This window comes from Theropithecus gelada, chromosome 2 (genome assembly GCF_003255815.1).
Source record: "Theropithecus gelada isolate Dixy chromosome 2, Tgel_1.0, whole genome shotgun sequence".
In the NCBI taxonomy this organism is placed as follows: Eukaryota; Metazoa; Chordata; class Mammalia; order Primates; family Cercopithecidae; genus Theropithecus; species Theropithecus gelada.
Genome location: NC_037669.1, coordinates 60474503 through 60496954, shown reverse-complemented (window position 1 = coordinate 60496954; position 22452 = coordinate 60474503). Strand labels below are relative to the sequence as shown.

The 22452-nt window shown below is 38.8% G+C and overlaps 1 protein-coding gene across 3 annotated transcripts in view; it reads right to left on the bottom strand.

Moving 5' to 3' along the window:
* Nucleotides 1-277: 277 nt before the first annotated feature.
* SUMF1 (sulfatase modifying factor 1) overlaps nucleotides 278-22452 on the bottom strand; it is a 106177-nt gene continuing 84002 nt past the window's right edge. Inside the window, exons 7-8 of one of the 3 annotated variants that reach the window (XM_025375286.1) lie at nucleotides 11795-11854; nucleotides 278-1386 (exon numbers count right to left, since the gene is read on the bottom strand). In XM_025375286.1, the coding sequence (XP_025231071.1) occupies nucleotides 1276-1386; nucleotides 11795-11854 (171 nt within the window). In that variant the 3' untranslated portion in view covers nucleotides 278-1275. The remainder of the gene's footprint in view (nucleotides 1387-11794; nucleotides 11855-22452) is intronic. The other 2 variants (XM_025375283.1, XM_025375284.1) reach the window with 2 other exon arrangements.

The window sequence follows — 22452 nt, the reverse complement described above, 5'->3', positions numbered from 1 at the left end:
AGCAAATGCTGGGTTTTACAAGACCACCAACCGGGGCAGTGCCTTTGACTTGGCATTTATCTACTGTGGCAACAAGCAGCAAGGTCATGATACGGTTCCTGGTGGAATAGCCTTGCTATTTGGAATAAAAATTCCCACAAATTACCTATATATCAAAGTTATCCATTAGCTAATAAACATGGAAGTCTTCTAGCAAATAAAACATGCATAGCACAAAGTCCTTTCTTTAAAAGAAAACGCAAAGAAGAGAAAGAGAAAAGAAGCTGATGAGAGTGAAGCCTGATTTAGCAGATAAGTTTATTCGACATAGTGCATGATTCAAAGCATCTGATATTCCATAGCCAACAAGGTTTCCTATTCCCTATTACAAAATACCAGATACCCTGAATATAGCTAATTCAAGGTCCTCATTCCTTTTACCCTATACCTAGAATTAAACAGGTTTCCCCATTTAGCACACATTTCACATTCACTGAAGGCTTTGGGGAGAGGGGCAAACAGAGCTTATGACTGCCCCTCTGAACCAAAGGCACTTAATGTTAAAAGATAAAGCACAGTAGAGTCACCCCACAGACATTCCTGTGTGTTCAATGGCTGAACTTCAGCATACCATCACTGGCCCATGTGGGATTCATCATAACGATGTAAAAGACACTGATTTCCTTGGAAAAACAAAGTGCAGTATGAATATAAAGGAGTCACCACCATCCCTTTTCTGAAAATAATACATAAGAGAACTCTTACTTTACATGATTAATATCACTCAAGGTTCACACATGGAAAAAATAGCTAAAAAATAATCTATCATAAATTCTCACTATGAAGTCACAATAGAATCTGATATCCTCTTTAGAACTGATGAGTTGGAGAGAAACCCAGAGGTCATGCTGTCCATCCCCTCATTTGATAGGGGACGGAACTTGAGGCCCAGGAAGGTCAAGTGTCAGACCTGGGGTCTAACCCCTGTGGCAGAGCCTGTGTAGGATGCGGGCCTCCTGAAGCCTAGGTCAGGGTTCCCTCCACTCCCCTTCTGCTTTAAAAACTCTCAAAAGTAAAATATGGCGATGATCTTCAAAGATGCACCACACAATAAAGCACATGCACTGACCCAGGTCAGCGATTTGGTCTCACAAGGCGGTTCCTTTGGCCGTTGGGCAGGTATGTAACCCACCTCAGGGTGGGAATTCTTTGCATGAGATCGTTCAGAGTTCTGAGGGAAGCCCAGTGTAGGTCAGACACGACTCCTTCTTGGATTGGGAAAATTCTTCTCAGTTGTCAGTCCATGGTGGGCAGGCGGTCGGCCGCACAGCGGAATCCCAGATTTGAAGCAGAGCTATCAGGTGTGTTCTGGCTACGAGCAGCACAGCGATACCTGTAACAATAGGACTGTGCAGAGAGAAAACGCAAGGTAAGTGCTACTGGGACTCTCGGCTGAGGGCTCTAACCTGTCAGATGCATGTTGCACAAAAGCACCAGCTGCAGACAGTGCTTCCCCACAACCCTGGCTGTATGGATACTTCACATGTATGCTTTAAAAAGGGCAGCACATTCAAGAATTAACCACATATTTTCCAACGTCCTTTACCTTGTAAACGTAACACAGATATAGTACAAAGATGTTCCGCATTAGATAGAACAGCAAAAAAGAAAAACGTGAAAACCAGTGATTGCCTAAGTTTAGGCACATCCATATAACAGAAAAGCAAGCAGCCATTGAAAGTCATGTTTTTATATAATATTTAATGACACAGGACTTTTTCATGACAAAATGTAAAATGAGGCCAGGTACACTGGCTCACACCTGTAATCTCAACATTTTGGGAGGCTGAAATGGGAGGACTGCTTGAGGCCAGGAGCTCAAGGCCAGCCTGGGCAACACAGCAAGACCCCATCTCTACAAAAAATTAGCTGAGCATGGTGGTGTGCACCTGTAGTCCCAGCTTCTTGAGAGGTTGAAGTAGGAAGATCTCTTGAGTCCAGGTGTTTGAGGCTGCAGTGCACCATCACTGAGCCACTGTGCTAAAGTGTGGGTGACAGAGCAAGATCTTGTCTCAAAAAAAAAAAAGTTAAATGAAAAAGTCAGAATATAAAGCTGTATATGTGGTATGACCTCAGTGTAGATAACTAATATGCCAAGAAGAAAAGACTGGAAGGTTCTGAATGCACCACAGTGTGCACAGCAGTTATCCCTCAAGCAACCTGAGTTTCATACTTCCCATATGAAACCTATGCAGTATTCCTATACAATAAGAATTAATATATATTAATTTTTTTAATTAAACTAAATAATAAGTGATAGATGGCCACTGAAAAAATATTAAGAATAACACTAAGATATCATTTAATATCTAAATAATATTTATGATATCATTTACTATCTAAATCATATTTATGATCTCATTTAATACAGTAGATTGGCAAAAAATTAAACAATAAGCCTAGGAACATCAAATGTAGGAAAGGCTGTGGGACAACATTGCTTTTTAAAAATGTGTTGCTTTGGGAGTTTAAATCATAGTAACTAATAAAGCTATACAATGTTGTGTGCAGTTTTGTTTTACATCTGTGTTATTAAATAAGAGCCGGGCACAAGTATACACATGCACACCAACACAGACCTTCAGCACCTAGTACACACCAGACATGGGGCTAGGCATCTTCATCTGTTACGTCATTTGATTGTAACAGCCCAGAGAAACTCAATGACTTACCCAAGATTGCACAGTTATTAAAGAAAGCAGAATTCCAGCTCAGATCTAACTGTGGTGTGCTTGCTTTCCTGGCAAGATTCTACACTCCAGAGGGAAGGTTATCACAACTCATGTCTTCTTTCCCACTGCCCAATACACAAGCCCTGCATGCACTTGTACACTTGCACAAACATAAGACAGCCTAACGCACATATCCCTGCCTACCTAGCAGGTATTCAGTGATTAACCACAGATTACTTCAAAAGCCTCCACATGCCAAAAATAATCACGCATGAAACTCTTGTGCCCTAGGATTGTTCTCCGATCCAAAATAACGGAGAATAAAAATAAACTAGTCATCCTGTGTGCCATGAGCATACACTATGAGTTGGCCCAGTACAGCTCAAGTCTCCGCAAGCTGGTTAAAGAAGTTTCACAAAGAAACGTGTGGAATAACTTTAGAATCTGTGCAGAAGCGATAATTTGGAGTCAGGGGGAAGTCAGCATGCAAAAGGTTTTTTTATTTTTTAATTATTCTCCTTTCTCTCAGAAGAATAAAATGCTTCTTATCTTTATGAAAAGTATCTCTAACGTTGACACAGAAATTCTCTGGAGCACTTCTACTGTAAAAAGAAAGACACAGTGCTTTGTCTTCTATAGAGAGTGAAATGATAGCAACCAATTTTCTAATTTGCCTTGTGGTCAGTGAAGAATATGACATTAGCAATTCTCAGGTAGACAGAGGGATGATGAATTTAAAATGTGCTTGAAATAATTGATAAATTGATGGCATCTCCTACTATGTGTGATCTACATGCAGTGGAAGCTCTCAAATGACTAGAGGTGACCATGCAGGAAGACAGAGCAAAAGCCTCATCCCATGCAGGGCCTACTCATTGGGCTGCTGTGAAACAACAGTGCTTTGGTATTTCCAGAACCAAGTTCCTGTGGATAATCCAGGGCCCCATGCAACCAAGCATGTGTGGCCAATTCCACACCGCAGCAAAGATCAGGTTCAGAGGGAGCTACACAGACGACATGACATTCTTGTCCCATAAATGTACACACATGACCAAAAACAATCAAGTGTTTCCTGATTGCTCACTCATTACACCCACAGAAAAGATCAGAGTAGAATTATGTTCCTGTCTTGCTGGAGATCTCAGACTGGTTGAAGAAACAGACTATACATCAGACAGCTACAAAGCATGTAGGGGTAAACAATTCTGAGGTAATTAGTAATTCAGGTGAAGGAGTTGTCCCTTGTAGAATGCCACAGATTTTAGGAAAGGCTTTTTTAGAAGGCAAAAATTGATGTGGATGAGATTTCCATGATCATGGCAGTGGTCCTCAGACCTCAGCATACATAAGAACGGCCAATACAGCTTGCTTAAATCCATGTTCCTAGGCCACCCATCCAGAAACTCTGATTCAGGAAGTCTAGTATGGGGCTCAAGAACCTACTTCTAACAAGTTTCTAGGTGCTGCTGATGCTACAGGCCCATGGGCCACACTTTGAGTAACACTGGTTTATAGGATTTAGAAGGGCAAGTTGAGAGGATAGCAAGGCCACAGCCTGATAATATCAGAGCATGGTTTAATTATTCATTGAATATATAAGAGCTTACAATATGCCAGATGCTATTTTAGGTATGGCGGATACAATCAGAACAAGACAAACAAGATACCTGTTATCAGGGAGCTGACATTCAACAGGGAATTGTCAGACAATAAATCAACCAATACATTCAAGCTGTTTTCCAGGAGTAGTCACCTCTGCAGGAAGGAAAATAGGGAAAGAGGACTGAGAGTGACTGAGTAGCTACTTTAGATAGGGTCGTGGTCGGGAAAGGCCCCTCTAAGATCACATGTGGGCTGAGTTGCTCAAAGATCTGGAGCATGAGAATTCCAGGCAAGAGCAATGACTGTCTTTGGGGTAACTGGCTTCCTCACTAAAACAACAAAGGTATTAGCCAGCTTCTAAGTAGGTCTTAGAAACCTTGTGTTCAACTGCAGGAAGATGGTAATACCCCTGCCAGCATCTGAATGTGGATATACAATTGCTGCATAAATGGGAAAGTTAAGAAATCTCTCTGGTGATAGGGCATAGGACTTAGGTTTTTGTTGAATGGCATATTTCTACCTGTCACTTATCTCTTAAATTATATCAGAAACTATTTTAAAATAAGATGATGTTCATATGCCACAAAACCTAGCATATAACAACTCAAATGAACTGGTGGGACCTGCCCAAAGCACTGTGTTGAGGATTCTACAGCTGTGACACAGGACAGTAGAAAAGAGATATATAAGAGATTATTCCCAGGGCTGTATCTGAAGACCCTGGAATATACAGAATAATTCCATTCTTGAAAGACAAAAATTAAGTTTGCTGGAATACTATCAATTGTTTTCTTTAGGAAACATAATGATTTCATTTTCGTTTTGATCTTTATTATATATTTTCTAATTTGTATGCTATGAAAATGTTTTCTTTGTATAATAAAAAGTTTAAAATCAGTGCTTCTCCCTTCCCCACCACCAAAAGTTTTTTATTAGATCACAGCAATCCCTGACACTGTCCATTAGCCAAAATGACAATAAAAAATTAAACCCTAAAAAGCAAGACTCACTACAAAAGTTAGTATTGAGAGGTCAGAGCCATCAGTTGAGAAAACAGTCAATTCACACATCATTCCATTTCAAATGCACTCATTCACTCAGCAAACATTTATTAATCGTTCAAAGCATATAATTAAAGAGGTAAATGGCCTCATTATAAATGTCCTCATTGCTCTTTCTTTTTTTCCAACTTTATTTTTAGCACCAAAAGTGGTTCTTAAGGATGTGAGGTCTAGGTGGCTGAAAAATGGGTCATTCTATTAATTAAGAACAGGGCAAGTGGGAAGGACCTGTTTTAGTCCTATTTCATCAAGATGGCTAATTACTGTGTGAAATTGATCTCCATGTCTGTGCTAAGAATGTGATCCTGGACTTGGGAACAATCCATTTAAGATAATGACTTACCAGCCTTGGGGCTTCAAAGTCAAGTGGAACAGCAGTATGGTTTTTATGAGAAGAAGACTTTTAGGGACAAAGGGCATTTTAAAGATAATTGTAGCTCATGTTAAACAAAATCATTATTGAGAACTCCACAACAGAAGAGATGTCTCAATTTCCCATCCATTGCACTTGCCACTGACACTAGACCAACTCCTTTTGCTCTTCATCTTGACAGGAAGGTGAGGATTTCCTCAATGTTGTAGGCTGAGCTAAAGACCCAGAGGGATTAATGTAACAACATCAACAACAACGAGTATTTCTTGAGTACTTACTATGTGAACTATTCGAAGAACTTCTTATGTATTAATTCACTTGATCCTTTCAACAATCCTATGAGATAGGCATTATTAGTATCTGCACTGTATACTTGAGGAAAAATTGAGGCACACAGATGTTAATAAATGGTGGATCCAAGGTTCCAGCCTATTCAATCTGATTACAAAGTCTGCACCCTTAACCAGATGACATGTTGCCTCATAGTTTTTCTTTCTGTGCCCCTATCTCCTTCTTGAAGCTATACTTTGGACAGATTTTCAAAAAATTATGAATGATCATCAGAATTAACTTTAGCCAGGCAGGCCGGGCATGGTGGCTCACGTCTATAATCTCAGCACTTTGGGAGGCCAAGGCGGGAGGATCACTTGAGGTCAGGGGTTCGAGATCAGCCTGGCCAGTTTGGTAAAACCCCATCTCTACACAAAAAGTAGCCGCGCGTGGTGGCACACACCTGTAATCCCGGCTCTCAGGAAGCTGAGGCAGGAGAAATGCTTGAAATTGGGGGGCGGACGTTGCAGTGAGCCAAGATCATGTCATTGCACTCCAGCCTGGGTGACAGAGTGAGAGTCTGTCTCAAAAAAAAGAATTTACTTTAGCCAGACAAACTCGTGTTGGCCCATGATCAAAAATAAGTTATCATCTAAGCAAGAAAATGTTTTTAAAAATGAATTATAACATTATTCTTTCTATTGATTTTTTTTCCTTTTATTGATTTTCACCTATGCCATAAACATTGTTTTTGCCTGTCTAGTTGGGAGTTTATTAGTCAGTTCCTTCTTCAAAAAAGAAGAGGGGAAATAATCTAATTACAATAAAGATGATGCTGATAGGAGCAACTAACTTTTACTGAGCCTTTACCACAAGCTAAGCACTGTACCAAGAACTTATATATGTTGGTTCATTTACCAGAACCTTATAATGGGTATAATGGGTATAATTATAGCATCTTCACCAGAACCTTATAATGGGTATAATTATAGCATGTTACAAATGTGAAAACTGAGGCTTGGAAAGATTAAGTAATTTCCCCAAGGTCACATACCTGGCAAGAAACAGATATAGAACTCCAATCCAGATGTAATTCCCTAATCCACATCCCAATAATTTAGTAAAAGCTGTCACTCTTAATCTACTGGAAAGGCTAAACACTCTGAAAATAATTCACAATCAACACTGTGCTATTTTCCTGACCTTACAGATATAATCAGACTGATGTTAAAGACCAACCTAATAAACAATTCACTTGACCAAGATCCTGGAAGTGCCATTTTTCTATGGAAAATCCTGTGGATCCCACTCAGTTTTGTCACTCTGCTATTCTCCTCTTCTAAAATGTTATCCCCATCATATGGAACCTAACTAAATTAAAACAAATCCTTCAGGTAAGCTAAGAAAAGATAAAAATGCATAATATAAACTTTAAATTAATACTAAAATTATAAAACAAAGAGTTACAGCTAATAAGTATTAAGGAGAGAAAATGGGGTGATAAAAAGTATGCAATCAAAAGGAAGACAAACAGAGAACAAGAACAGGTGAGACAAAGAGAAAAAAAAATCAAGATGGCACATTTCAACCCAACATATCAAAAACCACGTTAAATATAAATAGTCTAAACACCCAAAGAAAGGCAGAGATTATGCCAATAAATACAATGAATCAAATGAAATGGACAAATTCCTTAAAAGATACAAACTACCAGAATGTACTCAAGAAGAAGCAGATAAGCTGTATAGTCCCACGTCTATTTTAAAAATTAGGCCTATAGTAAAAGAAAAAAAATCGGCATACTGGCTCATATGTATAGTCCCAGCCACTAGGGAGGCTGAGGCAGGACAATTGCTTGAGTTCAGAAATTCGATCCTGTTTTCTAAATTAATTAATAGTTAAAACTCTCGGCCCAAATGCATTCACCAAGGAATCCTATCAAACATTTCAAGAATAACACTAATTCTACATAAACTCCTGCAAAAAATGGAAAATAAGTTAATATTTAACTCAATCTATGAAGACAGCAATACCCTGAAACCAAAATCAGACAAAGATATTACAAGAAAACACAGAATAAACTAGATGCAAAAGTACTCACTCATAATTTTTGCAGATCAAATCCAAAATGTATAAAAAAGACAATACATCATGACTAAGTGGAATGATACGTATCCCAGGAATACAAGGATAGCTTAATATTTGAAAATCAATGTAATTCACCATATGAACAGATAGAAAAAGCAAAATCATGTGTCTGTTGGCTGTATGAATGTCTTCTTTTGAGAAATGTCTGTTCATATCCTTTGCCCACTTTTTGATGGGGTTGTTTGTTTTTTTCTTGTAAATTTGTTTGAGTTCTTTATAGGTTCTGGATATTAGCCCTTTGTCAGATGAGTAGATTGCAAAAATTTTCTCCCATTCTGTAGGTTGCCTGTTCACTCTGATGGTAGTTTCTTTTGCTGTGCAGAAGCTCTTTAGTTTAATGAGATCCCATTTGTCAATTTTGGCTTTTGCTGCCGTTGCTTTTGGTGTTTTAGACATTTTGGTGTTTTAGACATGTTTTAGACACATGAAAAAATGCTCATCATCACTGGCCATCAGAGAAATGCAAATCAAAACCACAATGAGATACCGTCTCACACCAGTTAGAATGGCAATCATTAAAAAGTCAGGAAACAACAGGTGCTGGAGAGGATGTGGAGAAATAGGAATACTTTTACACTGTTGGTGGGATTGTAAACTAGTTCAACCATTATGGAAAACAGTATGGCGATTCCTCAAGGATCTAGAACTAGATGTACCATACGACCCAGCCATCCCGTTACTGGGTATATACCCAAAGGATTATAAATCATGCTGCTATAAAGACACATGCACACGTATGTTTATTGCAGCACTATTCACAATAGCAAAGACTTGGAATCAACCCAAATGTCCATCAGTGACAGACTGGATTAAGAAAATGTGGCACATATACACCATGGAATACTATGCAGCCATAAACAAGGATGAGTTTGTGTCCTTTGTAGGGACATGGATGCAGCTGGAAACCATCATTCTTAGCAAACTATCACAAGAACAGAAAACCAAACACCGCATGTTCTCACTCATAGGTGGGAAATGAACAATGAGATCACTTGGACTCGGGAAGGGGAACATCACACACCGGGGCCTATCATGGGGAGGGGGGAGGGGAGAGGGATTGCATTGGGAGTTATACCTGATGTAAATGACGAGTTGATGGGTGCTGACGAGTTGATGGGTGCAGCACACCAACATGGCACAAGTATACATATGTAACAAACCTGCACGTTATGCACATGTACCCTAGAACTTAAAATATAATAATAAAAAAGAAAGAAAGAAAGAAAGAAAAAAGAAAAAGCAAAATCATATTATCATCTCAATAGATGCAGAAAAAGCACCCAGCAAAATCTACATCCATTGCTGATTAAAAAAAAAACTCACAAAAAATTAGCAATGGAAAAAAACTTTCTCAAGCTGTAAAGGGCGTCTATGAAAAAGCTATTGCTAACACATATCTGATTTTGAAAAACTGAATGTTTATTCCCTAAGATCAAGAATGAGGTATGAATGTCTACTCTTATCATTCCTATTCAACACTATACTGAAAGTTCTAGCCAATGACATACAGCAAGAAAAAGTTATAAAAGGCATCTAGATTAGAAAGGAAGAACTGTCAACATTCACAGATCATATGATCACCTATGTAGAAAATATAATACAATCTACAAAAACATTACTAGGACTAATAAATGAGTTTTGCAAGGTTGCAAGATACAAGATGAACATACAAAAATCAGTACCATGTAAGCATACTTAATAAAGCATGTAGGAGGTTAAAAGATATTTTTAAAGAATCTACTGGGAAGCTTATAAAAATGTAGATTACAAGTAAGCTAAAAATTATAAACATGAAAGTAGATACATTCCTATGCATGGAATTAGGATAGTTAATGTTCTTTACTTGCTTAAAATGTTTTTTACAAGCTTCTGTTACCCCATTTATTCTTGAAGAAAAATCTTCTGGTCCTCAATTACTTAGAAAGTAAATGGATTCTCAATTTAGAAAAGTGCCATATGTCAGAGACATAACTGGTGACAATTAGGATTTTGAGACACTACTGTACAAAGAGAGATTCACTTGTTTTCCATGGAAGCCTGCTTCCCTGGCAAGAAGATCCAGGTACATTTGTAGCAACAACTTCAAATAGAGAAACAATCTGGGATTAAAGACTCTGATGTATATGTGAACATATAAATATATTGGGAAGACCTGGGACAATGCTTTTAATTTAAAATTAAAACTAGAATTTTAGGCCAGGCGCAGTGAATCCCAACATTTTGGGAAGCAAAGGCAGGAAGAATTTTCTGAGCCCAAATGTTCAAGACCAGCCTAGGCAACACGGCAAGACCCCATCTCTACAAAAAATTTAAAAATTAGCCAGGTTACTTGGGAGGCTGAGATGGGAGGATCACTTGAGCCTAGGAGGTCGAGGCTGCAGTGAGCTGTGATTGTGCTACTGCACCTCAGTCTGGATGAAGAGTGAGACCCTGTCACCAAAAAAAAAAAAAAAAAAAAAAAAGATTTTATGAAGATAAATTGGTCTACATCTTATTATCAGTGTAGGTCTAAAGCATCAATTGAGCTCTGCTTTATGAACTTCTACCTGAATCACTGGATTAAAAATCCTAAGAAATACAGAAGATACACATACATACAAACTCACATATATATATAATCTAGAGAGATTTGCTTTAGGCTAGTGATTCCCAAACTTGGACGTATGTTTTCATCACCTGGAGAGCTTTAAAAAATGCAATGCCCAGCTCACACTGAAGAAAAATCAAATCAGAATGGGGGTGAGTGAGGAACCAGACATCAGTATTTTATATAGATCCCAGATGATTACAATGTGGAATAAAGTTTGAGAACCACTGTTTTAAGACAAAATTCGATAATGCCATCATTATCAAATTAGTAACTTAATTTGGAGCCATTATAGGTGGTTTTAAGTCTCTAACCACCTGGACTGAATAAATTACTAGGGGAAGCTTTGCGGCAATAACAATCTGCAAAATGCCATCTCTGCACAGGGAGAGAAAGCTGGAGTTCAGGAGATGTGAAAAATATATGACTCAAAGAAAAAAGGGAAGGGATGGTATTCTATTTCCAAATTCCTTATAAAGGTTATTTGTGAAACACCAAGTCACTCTAACTGATGAAGAAAGCCAGCTCAGACACTAAAATCATAGCCCGAAGAGAAGAAACACTCTGGGAATGATGCTCATTTCACAAGGCACACTTTGTACCCAGAACACGGGATGCTTCCATTTCAGTATATCACAATCTGCCCTCCATATATAACTCTCACCTGAATCTCAACAAAAAATCCAGAAATGTACAGGATTCTCAAATAAATTAAGGGTGTGCTTTCAGACTCACATGCTGGAAAAGGTATATACACTCACCCCGATGCAGTTCACGAGACAACAAAGGTCTCTCAAAGGGGCAAGATGCAATAGATGAAATGTGGTTGACAATACGTCATTCACAACCTCTGCTACTTGTGTTACTTTTCTCCGTGCTTGTAACCAAATTTGAGATGACTATCCTCCTTTTTTTCTGGTTTCAGTGGGGTTAGGTATGCATTTGCAGAAGTGAATGAGACATTCGGGGCTATCATTTACAATGGATCCATAAAACTGCTATCAGAACAAGAACGACAAAATAGTTTAGTGACATGACTTACCCTATGGCACATGTAGGATCCACCTTTCTTCACCCGGTCTTTCCCAGAAGGGGGACCTTTCTACGGATGAAGAAAAAAGGCTGTGTTAGACCAGAAGGCAAAACTGCCCCTTACACAGTGGGAGAGAATCCACTTTGATCCAACCAGCTCTCTCATGGTTGTCTAAACTCTCCACATGTGTTTCCACCCCTAGGCTTTGTATCTGTATTCATGGGCCCTACCAAATGCCCACCTCCCTAAATCCTACCCATATTCTAAGGTCCACCTCAAGTTCCCACTCTTTGGTGAAGTCTTCGTGACTACAGGAAGCAATCCTGCCTCTAAGTCCCTACAGCATTTCTTGCCTGGATGACTAATAAGCTGCTTGGCCGCACCTCTTACCATGTCATGCTAATAAGCAAATTTATCCTGTGTTATAATTAGTTTATTCATCTACACTGGCAAGCATCTTTGAATTACATGTTTTTTTTTTTTTTTTTTTTTTGAAACAAAAATTTTTTTGAGACAGGGTCTCCCTCTGTCACCCAGGCTGGAGTGCAGTGGCATGATCACAGCTCACTACAGCCTTGACCACCTGGGCTCAAGCAATCCTCCCTCCTCAGCCTCCCAAGTAGCTAGAACCACAGGCATGAACCACCACGCCCAGCTAATTTTTAAAAATTATTATTTGTAGAGACAGGGTCTCGCTATATTGCCCAGGCTGGTCTTGAACTACCGGGCTCAAGTGACCCTCCTACCTCAGCCTCCCAAAGTGCTGGGATTACAGGCATGCAACACCATGCCAGGCCAGAATTATATGTTTTTATAATCCCACTGTGTAACACTTAATAAACACTTTGCTGATTGAATGAGTTTGTTTGTTACCCTTAACAAAAAATTTAGGTGTGGTTTATTAAGATATAATTAATATACAGTAAAATTCATCCTTTTTAAGTGCACAGTTCCAATGAGTTTTGACAAACATATATAGTCATGTAACCGCTACCACAATCAAGATATAGAACATGGTTTATCTTGAAGAAAGAAAAAGACACACATGCATACTATGAACCAGGCACAGTTTGAACACTTTACAAATATTAACTCAGGTATTCTCCATCCAATCTTGGAGGTAGGTTAAGTTACCAGCAAAATAAGTGGCACAACCAGGAAGCCCTGCTCCAGACTCCAAGCTCTGAGGCACTCCACTGTGCACCCACTTAGAGACAAGAAGTATAGGAAATTAGGCAGTGCTTAAAAGGAGGCAAGAAAGAGCAATGTCTACCACTGTAATAAGAATTGAGATCTACACAGAGCCAGTACAATGGCAAGACCTTTTTCTAGGAAGGGCTTCAGATAAAAGTTCAAAGGAAATGAAAATCCTAAGGCATCAGTTGCCAAGATAAAAGCCTCAATATCAGGTAAGCCATACACCGCATCTGAAAGGTACCAATAAATAGGCTCTAATAAGTCAGAACGATATCAGGGGAGTCTGTGGGGAGAGGGATTTATCTCCTTTTTTTTGTTCAAAAAGACAATCACACACCCGTCTACTATTTGCTCCGAAAATGCAAGAAGCTGGGACAACCCCGCTCACATCTTAGTTTTTCCTTTTCCTGTGAATCAAAAGGGTCCTTAGTTAACTGGCAGAAGTTAAAAGAACCACACTTTCTCGAAGCATAGCTAATGTACTTTCTTGCAAATGTAAACCATGTGGGCAGAAGTGCACATTATCTTCTAAGCATTTCCAGGTACAGATGCTCCTTAGCATGGGATTAGGTCCTGTCCTGATAAATCCATCATAAGTTGAAAATACTATTTATTAAGTCAAAAATGCATTTAATACTCCTAACCTACCCAATATCACAGCTTAGCCTAGCGTACCTTAAACATGTTCAGAACACTTACGTTAGTCTGTAGCTGGGCAAATCATCTAACAACACAAAGCCTATTTTATAATAAAGTGCTGACTATATCATGTAAATTACTGAATACTGAACTGAAAGTGGAAAACAGAGTGGTTGTATATCGGATACTTAAACCACAGTTTCTACCGAAGGCATATCACTTTCACACAATTGTAAACTCAAAAAAAAATCTTCAGTCAAACCATTGTAAGGAGGGGACTGTTGTGCTTAGAAACTATCACAGACGAAGCCATTGGCTAGTCCTCCTTCATCTGCAGGGCTACAATATTTCCAAGGCCTTAAATGCTTAATGTTATATTAATAAACTTTTATTAATTATAAACAGACACACTGCAAACGTGAAAAGCTACATGTCAAAATAATGGCTGGCAGCAGTTTTCCTCCCAGGAATATCTAGAATCTGACAAACATTCTGAGTCAGTTTTATTACTCTATAAAAGTAAGACAATTACCGAGAATTCACCGTGGCATCAATGAAAGCATTTAAAACTGTGGAACTCTCCCATGTAACGGCCACACTCTCCTACACTGTTTCTTGCTTAACAGTTCTTACATTACACTGCTTTAGGTGGTTCTCTGCATGCTCTGTTACAATGTATCAAATTGTGATTCAAGTCTTTCACAGTATCTGCTAGCATGCAATTTAGACTCTTCAAGTAGATCTAGGAACAAGGAGGAGCTGATTTGCCAATGGGAAGGCATGGGAACAAAATAGTTCCCTTTCATCATCAACTTCAATGAACTAAGTCTGCAATCAATAACTACGACACTTACCACAGTGACGCGAGTACTAATGACAGTCATCCCAGACTGACACAACTGTAGCCCCTAACACAGTCCTCAATTTAGGTGACTGCTCAGCTGCTTCTTATAAATAAAACTATTTTTGCTAGCAAACAACATGATAATTAACTAAAACTGTTTGAAATGCTTGCCACTTTGCCAAAAAACAGAAAAATTACTAGGAGGGTGTAGTGGGTTGAAAAATGTTCCCAAAATTAATGTTCATTCACAGCCCTAGCATCTGACCTGATTCAGAAATAGGAACTTTGCAGATTGTAAATTTTGTAATTAATATAAGATCATATTGGATTAGGGCAGGCCCTAAATCCAATGACTGGTGTCCTTGTAAGATGAGGAGAGTATGCACAGAGGAACACAGAGAAGTCTATATGGTGATGGAGGCAGGAACTGGAGTGAGGCAGCTACAAGCCAAGGAATGCGAAGGATTCCTGGAAGCCACCAGGAAGGATCTTCCCTTAGAGATTCCAGATGGTGTGTGGCCCAGCTGGCACCTTGATTTCAGACTGCTAGCCTCCAGAACTGTGAGAGGATAAATTTCTGTTGTTTCAAGACACTAAGTGCGGGCAGATCACAAGGTCAAGAGGTAGAGACCATCCTGGCCAATATAGTGAAACCCCATCTCTACCAAAAATACAAAAATTAGCTGGTTGTGGTGGCACACACCTATAGTCCAGCTACTCATGAGGCTGAGGCAGGAGAATCACTTGAATCTGTGAGGCAGAGGTTGCAGTGAGCCGAGATCGCGCCACTGCACTACAGCTTGGCAACAGAGCGAGACTCCATCTCAAAAAAAAAAAAAAAAAAAAAAAAAAAGACACTAAGTGTGTGGTAGTTTGTTATGCAGCCCTAGCAGACTAATCCGGAGAGTTGGGGAAGACGGGTATCTCCATATCCATTTGTGGAAAAAAACATTAATAAATCAAAATTAACACTCTCTCATGATCAAGTTTATTACTGCAGGCTAAAACAACTTAAGTGGCTACTGGTGGTGGTGTTTAAACACCTCATCTGTTTGCCTGTATACCGCAGCAGGAAGAGCAGCCGCAGGGCCCTACCACCTCCACCTCCTGTGCTCAAGAGTCTCAGGGATGCATAAGAAATCACTTGGAATTAACCTAGATATCCATCAACAGTGGACTGGATAAAGAAAATGTGGTACATATACACCATGGAATACTACACAGCCATAAAAAAGAATGAATCATGTCCTTTGCAGCAACCTGAATGGAGCTGGAGGCCATTATTATCCTATGTGAATTAACGCAGGAACAGAAAACCAAATACTGCATGTTCTCACTTATAAATGGGAGCTAAACATTGAGTAGTACACATGGAGACAAAGAAGAGAACAATAGACACTGGGGCCTATTTGAGCAAGGTGGAGGGTGAGAGAAGGATAAGGACTGAAAAACTACATACTGAGTATTATGCTGATTACCTGGGTGACAAAATTATCTGTACACCAAACCCCCTCGGCCCACAATTTACCCATGTAACAAACCTGCACATCCATCCTTTGCACTTAAAGTTGGAAAGGAAAAAAAAAGTCTCAGTGGAAAAACACATGGAACATAGGGATTCTGCCTATAACCAGGCAGGAACCATCGTGAATGCTATCTTCAAAGGTACTATTGCCCGTAACTGCTCTAGTCCCATAGACACCAAAATATTAACACATCTCCAATGCTTGCATGGTTGCAAGAACAGCAAAACACACAAGTTTCTACATATCAGTCCCAATAATCTCAAAAGGCCAAGGTAAAGCTAAAGTTCTCAGGAAAAGAGATGAAGAAGCAACGCTCAGCATTAGTGCAGAGAAATCTACCCCTGTTTAAAACACCTGGGAAGGCATGTTTAACAATGAGTCAAATCCACTGGAGATGCCACAGAACCACGAATCAGTGAGACTGGCTTGTTTAGAGGAGGAATGAGTCTGTAAGGAAGAGGGGTGGCCATCCTGCTCAGGGCTACCAGGACATTTTTCACAGCACAATGACTGCACTCTGTGTAGTCAGGAGACATTTTCCTTTCCCTCCTTGTCATGCCCAATACATTGACAAGGAAAGCAACAGAAGGGATGGAGAGTGTGACAAATTTCCATCACTCAGCGAACAGTCAAAAGGCACTACTAGCGACCTGGATGGGACTGGAGACTATCATTCCAAGTGAAGTAACTCAGGAATGGAAAACCAAACATCACATGTTCTCACTCATAAGTGGGAGCTAAGCTATGAGGATGCAGAGGCGTAAGAATGACACAATGGACTTTGGGGACTCAGGAGGAAAGGGTGGGAAGGGAGTGAGGGATAAAAGGCAACAAATCGGGTGCAGTGAATACTGCTCAGGTGGGGGTGCACCAAAATCTCACAAATCACCACTAAGGAACTTACCCATGTAACCAAACACCACCTGTTCCCCAATAACCAATAAAAATTTAAAAAGTAAAACAAATAATAAACATGTTATTTGACACAATCCATAGTAATGAAATGCTAAGCACCCATTAAAAAGAATGAGGCACTTCTGTATGTGTACACATTACTCTCACTTTTTTACTATGAAAATAACAGCATCAAGCATTTATTCTGACTTCCTCACACAAACTATGCCTCAGGAAAATAGAAGAGTTCGGAGTGAATGTTCTTTATAGAGGAATTCCAGATAATTAATGCAGAAAGAGTAATAGAATATCATTATTTCAAAAATCTTGGCCAAGTGCAATGGCTCACGCCTGTAATCACAGCACTTTAGGAGGCCAATGTGGGAAGATTGCTTGAGCCCAGGAGTTCAAGACCGGCCTAGGCAACATGGTGAAACCTCATCTCTACAAAAAATACAAAAGTTAGCCAGGCGTGGTGGGGCACATCTGTAGTCCCAGTTACTCAAAAGGCTGAGGCAGGAGAACCACTTGAACCTGGGAGGCAGAAGTTCTAGTGAGCGGTGACTGCACCACAGCACTGCAACCCACACAACAGGAATGAGAAACCCTGTCTCAGGAAAACAAACAAACAAACAAGCAAACAAAAACAAACCCTCCTAAAGAACTGAATCTAGGCAATGAGTATCAATGGCTGCTAAAATCAGTGAGTGAAAGGCTAATGAAGAACCTTGTAACAGATGGTTCAGACTGACAATGTCTACTTAAATACTGATCAATCTTATTAACAAACATAATCTTATCAGTGTCACAATAAAAGCCATGCATAATATGCCTCCTGAAATGATATAAAGAATGTACACAGCCCTATGAAGTATTTTTAATTACTCTTATACATACGCACACTCATTCATGCACACATACACACACACACCCCCTACCTAAAGCCTAAATATAATCAAGACTTTAAATCTAAATAAAGATTGTAGAAAATACAGGGAATAGAAGAATATTCTAAAATGATTCCACAAAGATGCAATGAACAAAAGCCAGGTCATGGGAAATTTTTCTAAAAACAGATCATTTGTGGTGATTCCTCAATGATCTAAAACCAGAAATACCATTTGACCCAGCAATCCCATTATTGGATATATACCCAAAAGATTATAAATCATTCTGCTATAAAGACACATGCACACATATGTTTATTGCAGCACTGCTCACAATAGCAAAGACTTGGAACCAACCCAAATGCCCATCAATGATGGACTGGATAAAGAAAATGTGGCACATATACACCATGCAATACTATGCATCCATAAAAAAGGATGAGCTCATGTCCTTTGCAGGGACATGGATGAAGCTGGAAACCACCATTCTCAAGAAACTAACGATAGAACAGAAAACCAAACACCACATGTTCTCACTCATAGGTGGGAGTTGAACAATGAGAACACATGGACACAGGGAGGGGAACATCACACACTGAGGCCTGTTGGGGGTCGGGGACTAGGGGAGGGATAGCATTAGGTGAAATACCTAATGCAGGTGATGGGTTGATGGGTGCAGCAAACCACCATGGTATGTGTATACCTAAGTAAAAAACCTGCACATTCTGTACATGTACCCCAGAACTTAAAGTACAATAAAAAGGAAAAAAAAAAAAAAGAGATCAGGGCCGGGTGCAGTGGTTCATGCCTATAATCCCAGCACTTTGGGAGGTCAAGGCAGATGAATCACTGGAGGCCAGGAGCTCAAGACCATCCTGGCCAACATGGTGAATGTCTCTAGTAAAAATACAAAAATTAGCTAGTCATGGTGGTACACACCTATAATTCCAGCTACTAGGAAGGGGGAGGCAAGAGAATTACTTGAACCTGGGAGGCAGAGGCTGCAGTGAGCCGAGATTGCACCATGCACTCCAGCCTGGGCGACAGAGCAAGACTCCAATTCAAAAATAAATAAATAAATAAATAAATAAATAAATAAATAAATAAAAATAAGAAGAGATTAGACATGTTTTCAACAAATAAATAACAAGGGAGGAAAAAGAGAAAAGTTATAAATTGAGAGACTTAAAATATTCTCTGGTCGTGGTGGTGGCATGGGGCAATTCTATATGCCTTGTGGCAGTTTTTGTCTTGGATTATCTTTTGAAGGATGTTTGTGTAACCAAGAGTCTTAGAAGATGACAGAAGAAGGCAGGTTTGTTTCCTGGCCAGAACAATAATGTGAAAGGTTGGGTGTGTTTATTATAAACCTCTTTATAAGACTGGAAGTCTCCTAAGCTCAGGATTATCTAGCTGTGACAAAGACCTACTGTGTCATCCTTGTGGGACTTGGGGGACAAGGGGAAGCGATGTGAACATGAAGTTCATGTTGCCTGCTGTGCTGTGACTAGAAAAATCTGTAACTCTGACACAGAAACTTCATGTCTTCTGCCAGCATCCATGATACTGTAGTGGCCTAATTCATGAGCTTGCAAACAGGATAAAATTTCAGACTCTTCATAGTCTTGATGAAGACATATCAACAAACAAAATGCATAGTATTACTGGCATATATATTCCAGTTATATATGTGAAAATCTTAACACAGTGTGACCATTATTGCTTTAAACAATCTTATGTTTGGTGTACTCTATATCCAGTTTTCCCCAATGGCAACATCTTCCAAAACTCTGTACTCTATCTCAACCAGGATGTTGACATTGACACAGTCAAGACACAGAACATTTCCATCACAAGGATCCCTGACGTTGCCCTTTTATAGTTACGACCACTTCCTTCCCATCCCCCAACCCCTTCTTAACCCCTGGAAAACACTAACCCCTTCCCACTCCTATAATTTTGTCGTTTCAAGAATGTTATATTAATATAAATGGAATCATACAGTATGTAAACTTTTTGAACTGGCTTTTTTTCCACTCAGCATAATTCTCCAGAGATTCATCCAGGTTGCTTCGCGTACCAACAGTCTATCCCTTATTACGGTTGAGTAGTAGTCCATGGTGGGGATGTATCAGTTTGTTTAAATATTCACCCACTGAAGGACATTTCGGCTGTTTCTAGGTTTGTTTGTTTGTTTGGCTATTACGAATAAAGATGCTATAAACAGTCATGTGTAGGTTTTTGTATGAACATAAATTTTCATCCCTTTGGAATCAGTGCCAAAGAAGGGCATATGGTGGTCGAATGTTTACTTGATTTTTTTTTTTTTTTTTTTTTTTTTTTTTGAGACAGAGTCCCTCGCACTGCGCCCAGGATGGAGCGCAGTGGCATAATCTTGGCTCATTCCAAGGGTTGAGCCTTGGGTTCAAGCGATTCTCCTGCCTCAGCCTCCTGAGTAGCTGGGATTACAGGCACACGCCACCAGGCCCAGGTAATTTCTGTATTTTTAGTAGAGACAGGGCTTCACCATGTTAGCCAGGCTGGTCTCGAACTCATGACCTCATGTGATCAGCCTGTCTTTGCCTCCCAAAGTGCTAGGATTACAGGAGTGAGCCACTGCGCCCAGTCAAATGTCTAGGTTTTAAAGAAAACATCAAACTGTTTTCCAGAATGGCTGTACTCTGTCACATAACCACCAGCAATGGATAAATAATCCAGTTTCTCTGTATCCTAGCCAGTCACTACTTTTTAATTTTAGCCATTCTGATAGGTGTATAGTTGTATCTCATTATGGTTTTAATTTGTATTTCTCCAGTGGCTAATGATGTTGAGCATCTTTTCATGTGCTTAGTGCCATCTGTATATCTTCTTCTGTGAAGTGTCTCTTCATGTCTTCTGCACATGTTCTAATTGGATTGTTTGGTTTTTTACTGTTGAGTGTTGAGTTTTTTATATATTGTAAATATACATGGCTTTTGTCAGATATATGGGTTGCGAATATTTTCTCTCACTCTGTAGCTTGTCTTTATATCCTCTTAACAGGATCTTTCACAGCAAAAAAGTTCTAATTTTTATAAAGTCCAGTTTATTTATTTTTCCATATGTGGGTGATCACGCTTTTTGGTGTCAAGTCTATATACACTCTTTGCCTAGCCCTAGATCTCACATTTTCTCCTGTGTTTTTTTCTAAAGGTTTTAGAGTTTTGCAGTTTAAATTTTAACTCTGTGATTCATCTGGAGTTAATTTTCGTGTAAGGTGTGAGACTAAGGTAGAGGTTCATTTTCTGCCCACGGATGTCCAATTGTTCCAGCACCATATGTTGAAAAGGCTTTCTTTCCTTCATTAAATTGCTTTGGCAACTTTGTCAAAAATCAGTTGGGCATCATATATGTGTGGGTCTATTTCTGGGTTCTCTATTTTGTTTCACTGACCTATGAGCATATCCCTCCACCAATATCAAACAGTCTTGATTACTGTAGCTATGTAGTAAGTCTTCAAATTGGGTATACTGGTTCCTCTCACATTATTATTTTTCAAAATTGTTTTAGCAATTCTAGTTCCTTTGCCTTTCCATATATATTTCAGAATAATCGTGACAATGTCTACAAAAAGTCTTGCTGGGATTTTGACAGGAATTACATTAAACAATTGGTAGAACTGACATCTTTACTAGGCTGAATTTTCCAATTCATGAGCATTGCCTCTTCATTTATTCAGATACTTCTTTTATTAGTGTTGCATAGCTTTTAGCACACATGTACTATACACATTTTATTAGATTTACACATAAACATTTCATTTGGTTTTGGTAACTGTAAATGTATTGTATTTTAAATTTCAATGTCCATGTGTTTGTTGTTAGTCTACAGAAATAAACTTATGTTTATCTTGTGTCTTATAAACTTTATAAACTGATATATTCGTTTTAAGAAGATTTTGGTAGACTCCCTGGGACTTTCTATGTAAACAAACACTCATATATCTGCAAATAGGGACTGTTTTATTCCTTCCTTGCTGATCTGTATACCTTTTATTTCCATTTCTTACCTTATTCTACTGGCTAGAAATCCCAGCACTATGTTGAATAAGAGTTCTTGAAACACATAGTTACCTTTTTCCTGATATTAGTGGAAAAGCACTTGGTCTTTTACCATTAAATATAATGGTAACTATACAGTTTTTTTGTAGATGTTCTTTATTAAGTTTGAGAAAATCTTTGTATTCCTATTTTCCTGAGAATTTTTGTTATAAATGAGTGTTGAAGTTTGTTAAATGCTTTTTCTGCACTGATATAATCATGTGATTTTTTTTTCTTCTTTAGCTTCTTATTATGGAAGATTACACTGACTGATTTTTAAGTATTTAACCAGACTGTACTCCTGGAATAAACCTCAATTATCATGTTTTAAAAAATACATTGATGAATTCTATTTGCTAACATTTTGTTAAGGATTTTTGTGTTTATATTTATGAGGGATGTTCACCTGTAGTAATCTTTTTTTTTTTTTTTTAACTGATTTTGGTTTAGGAATCAAAGCTATACTAGCTTCATAAAATGATTAGAAAGTGCTCCCTTCTTTCTATTTTCTAAACAAATTGTGTAGAATTGGTGTTGATTCTTCTTTAAATGTCTAGTAAAATTCTTCAATGAATCCATTTGGGCCTGGAGTTTTTTGTTT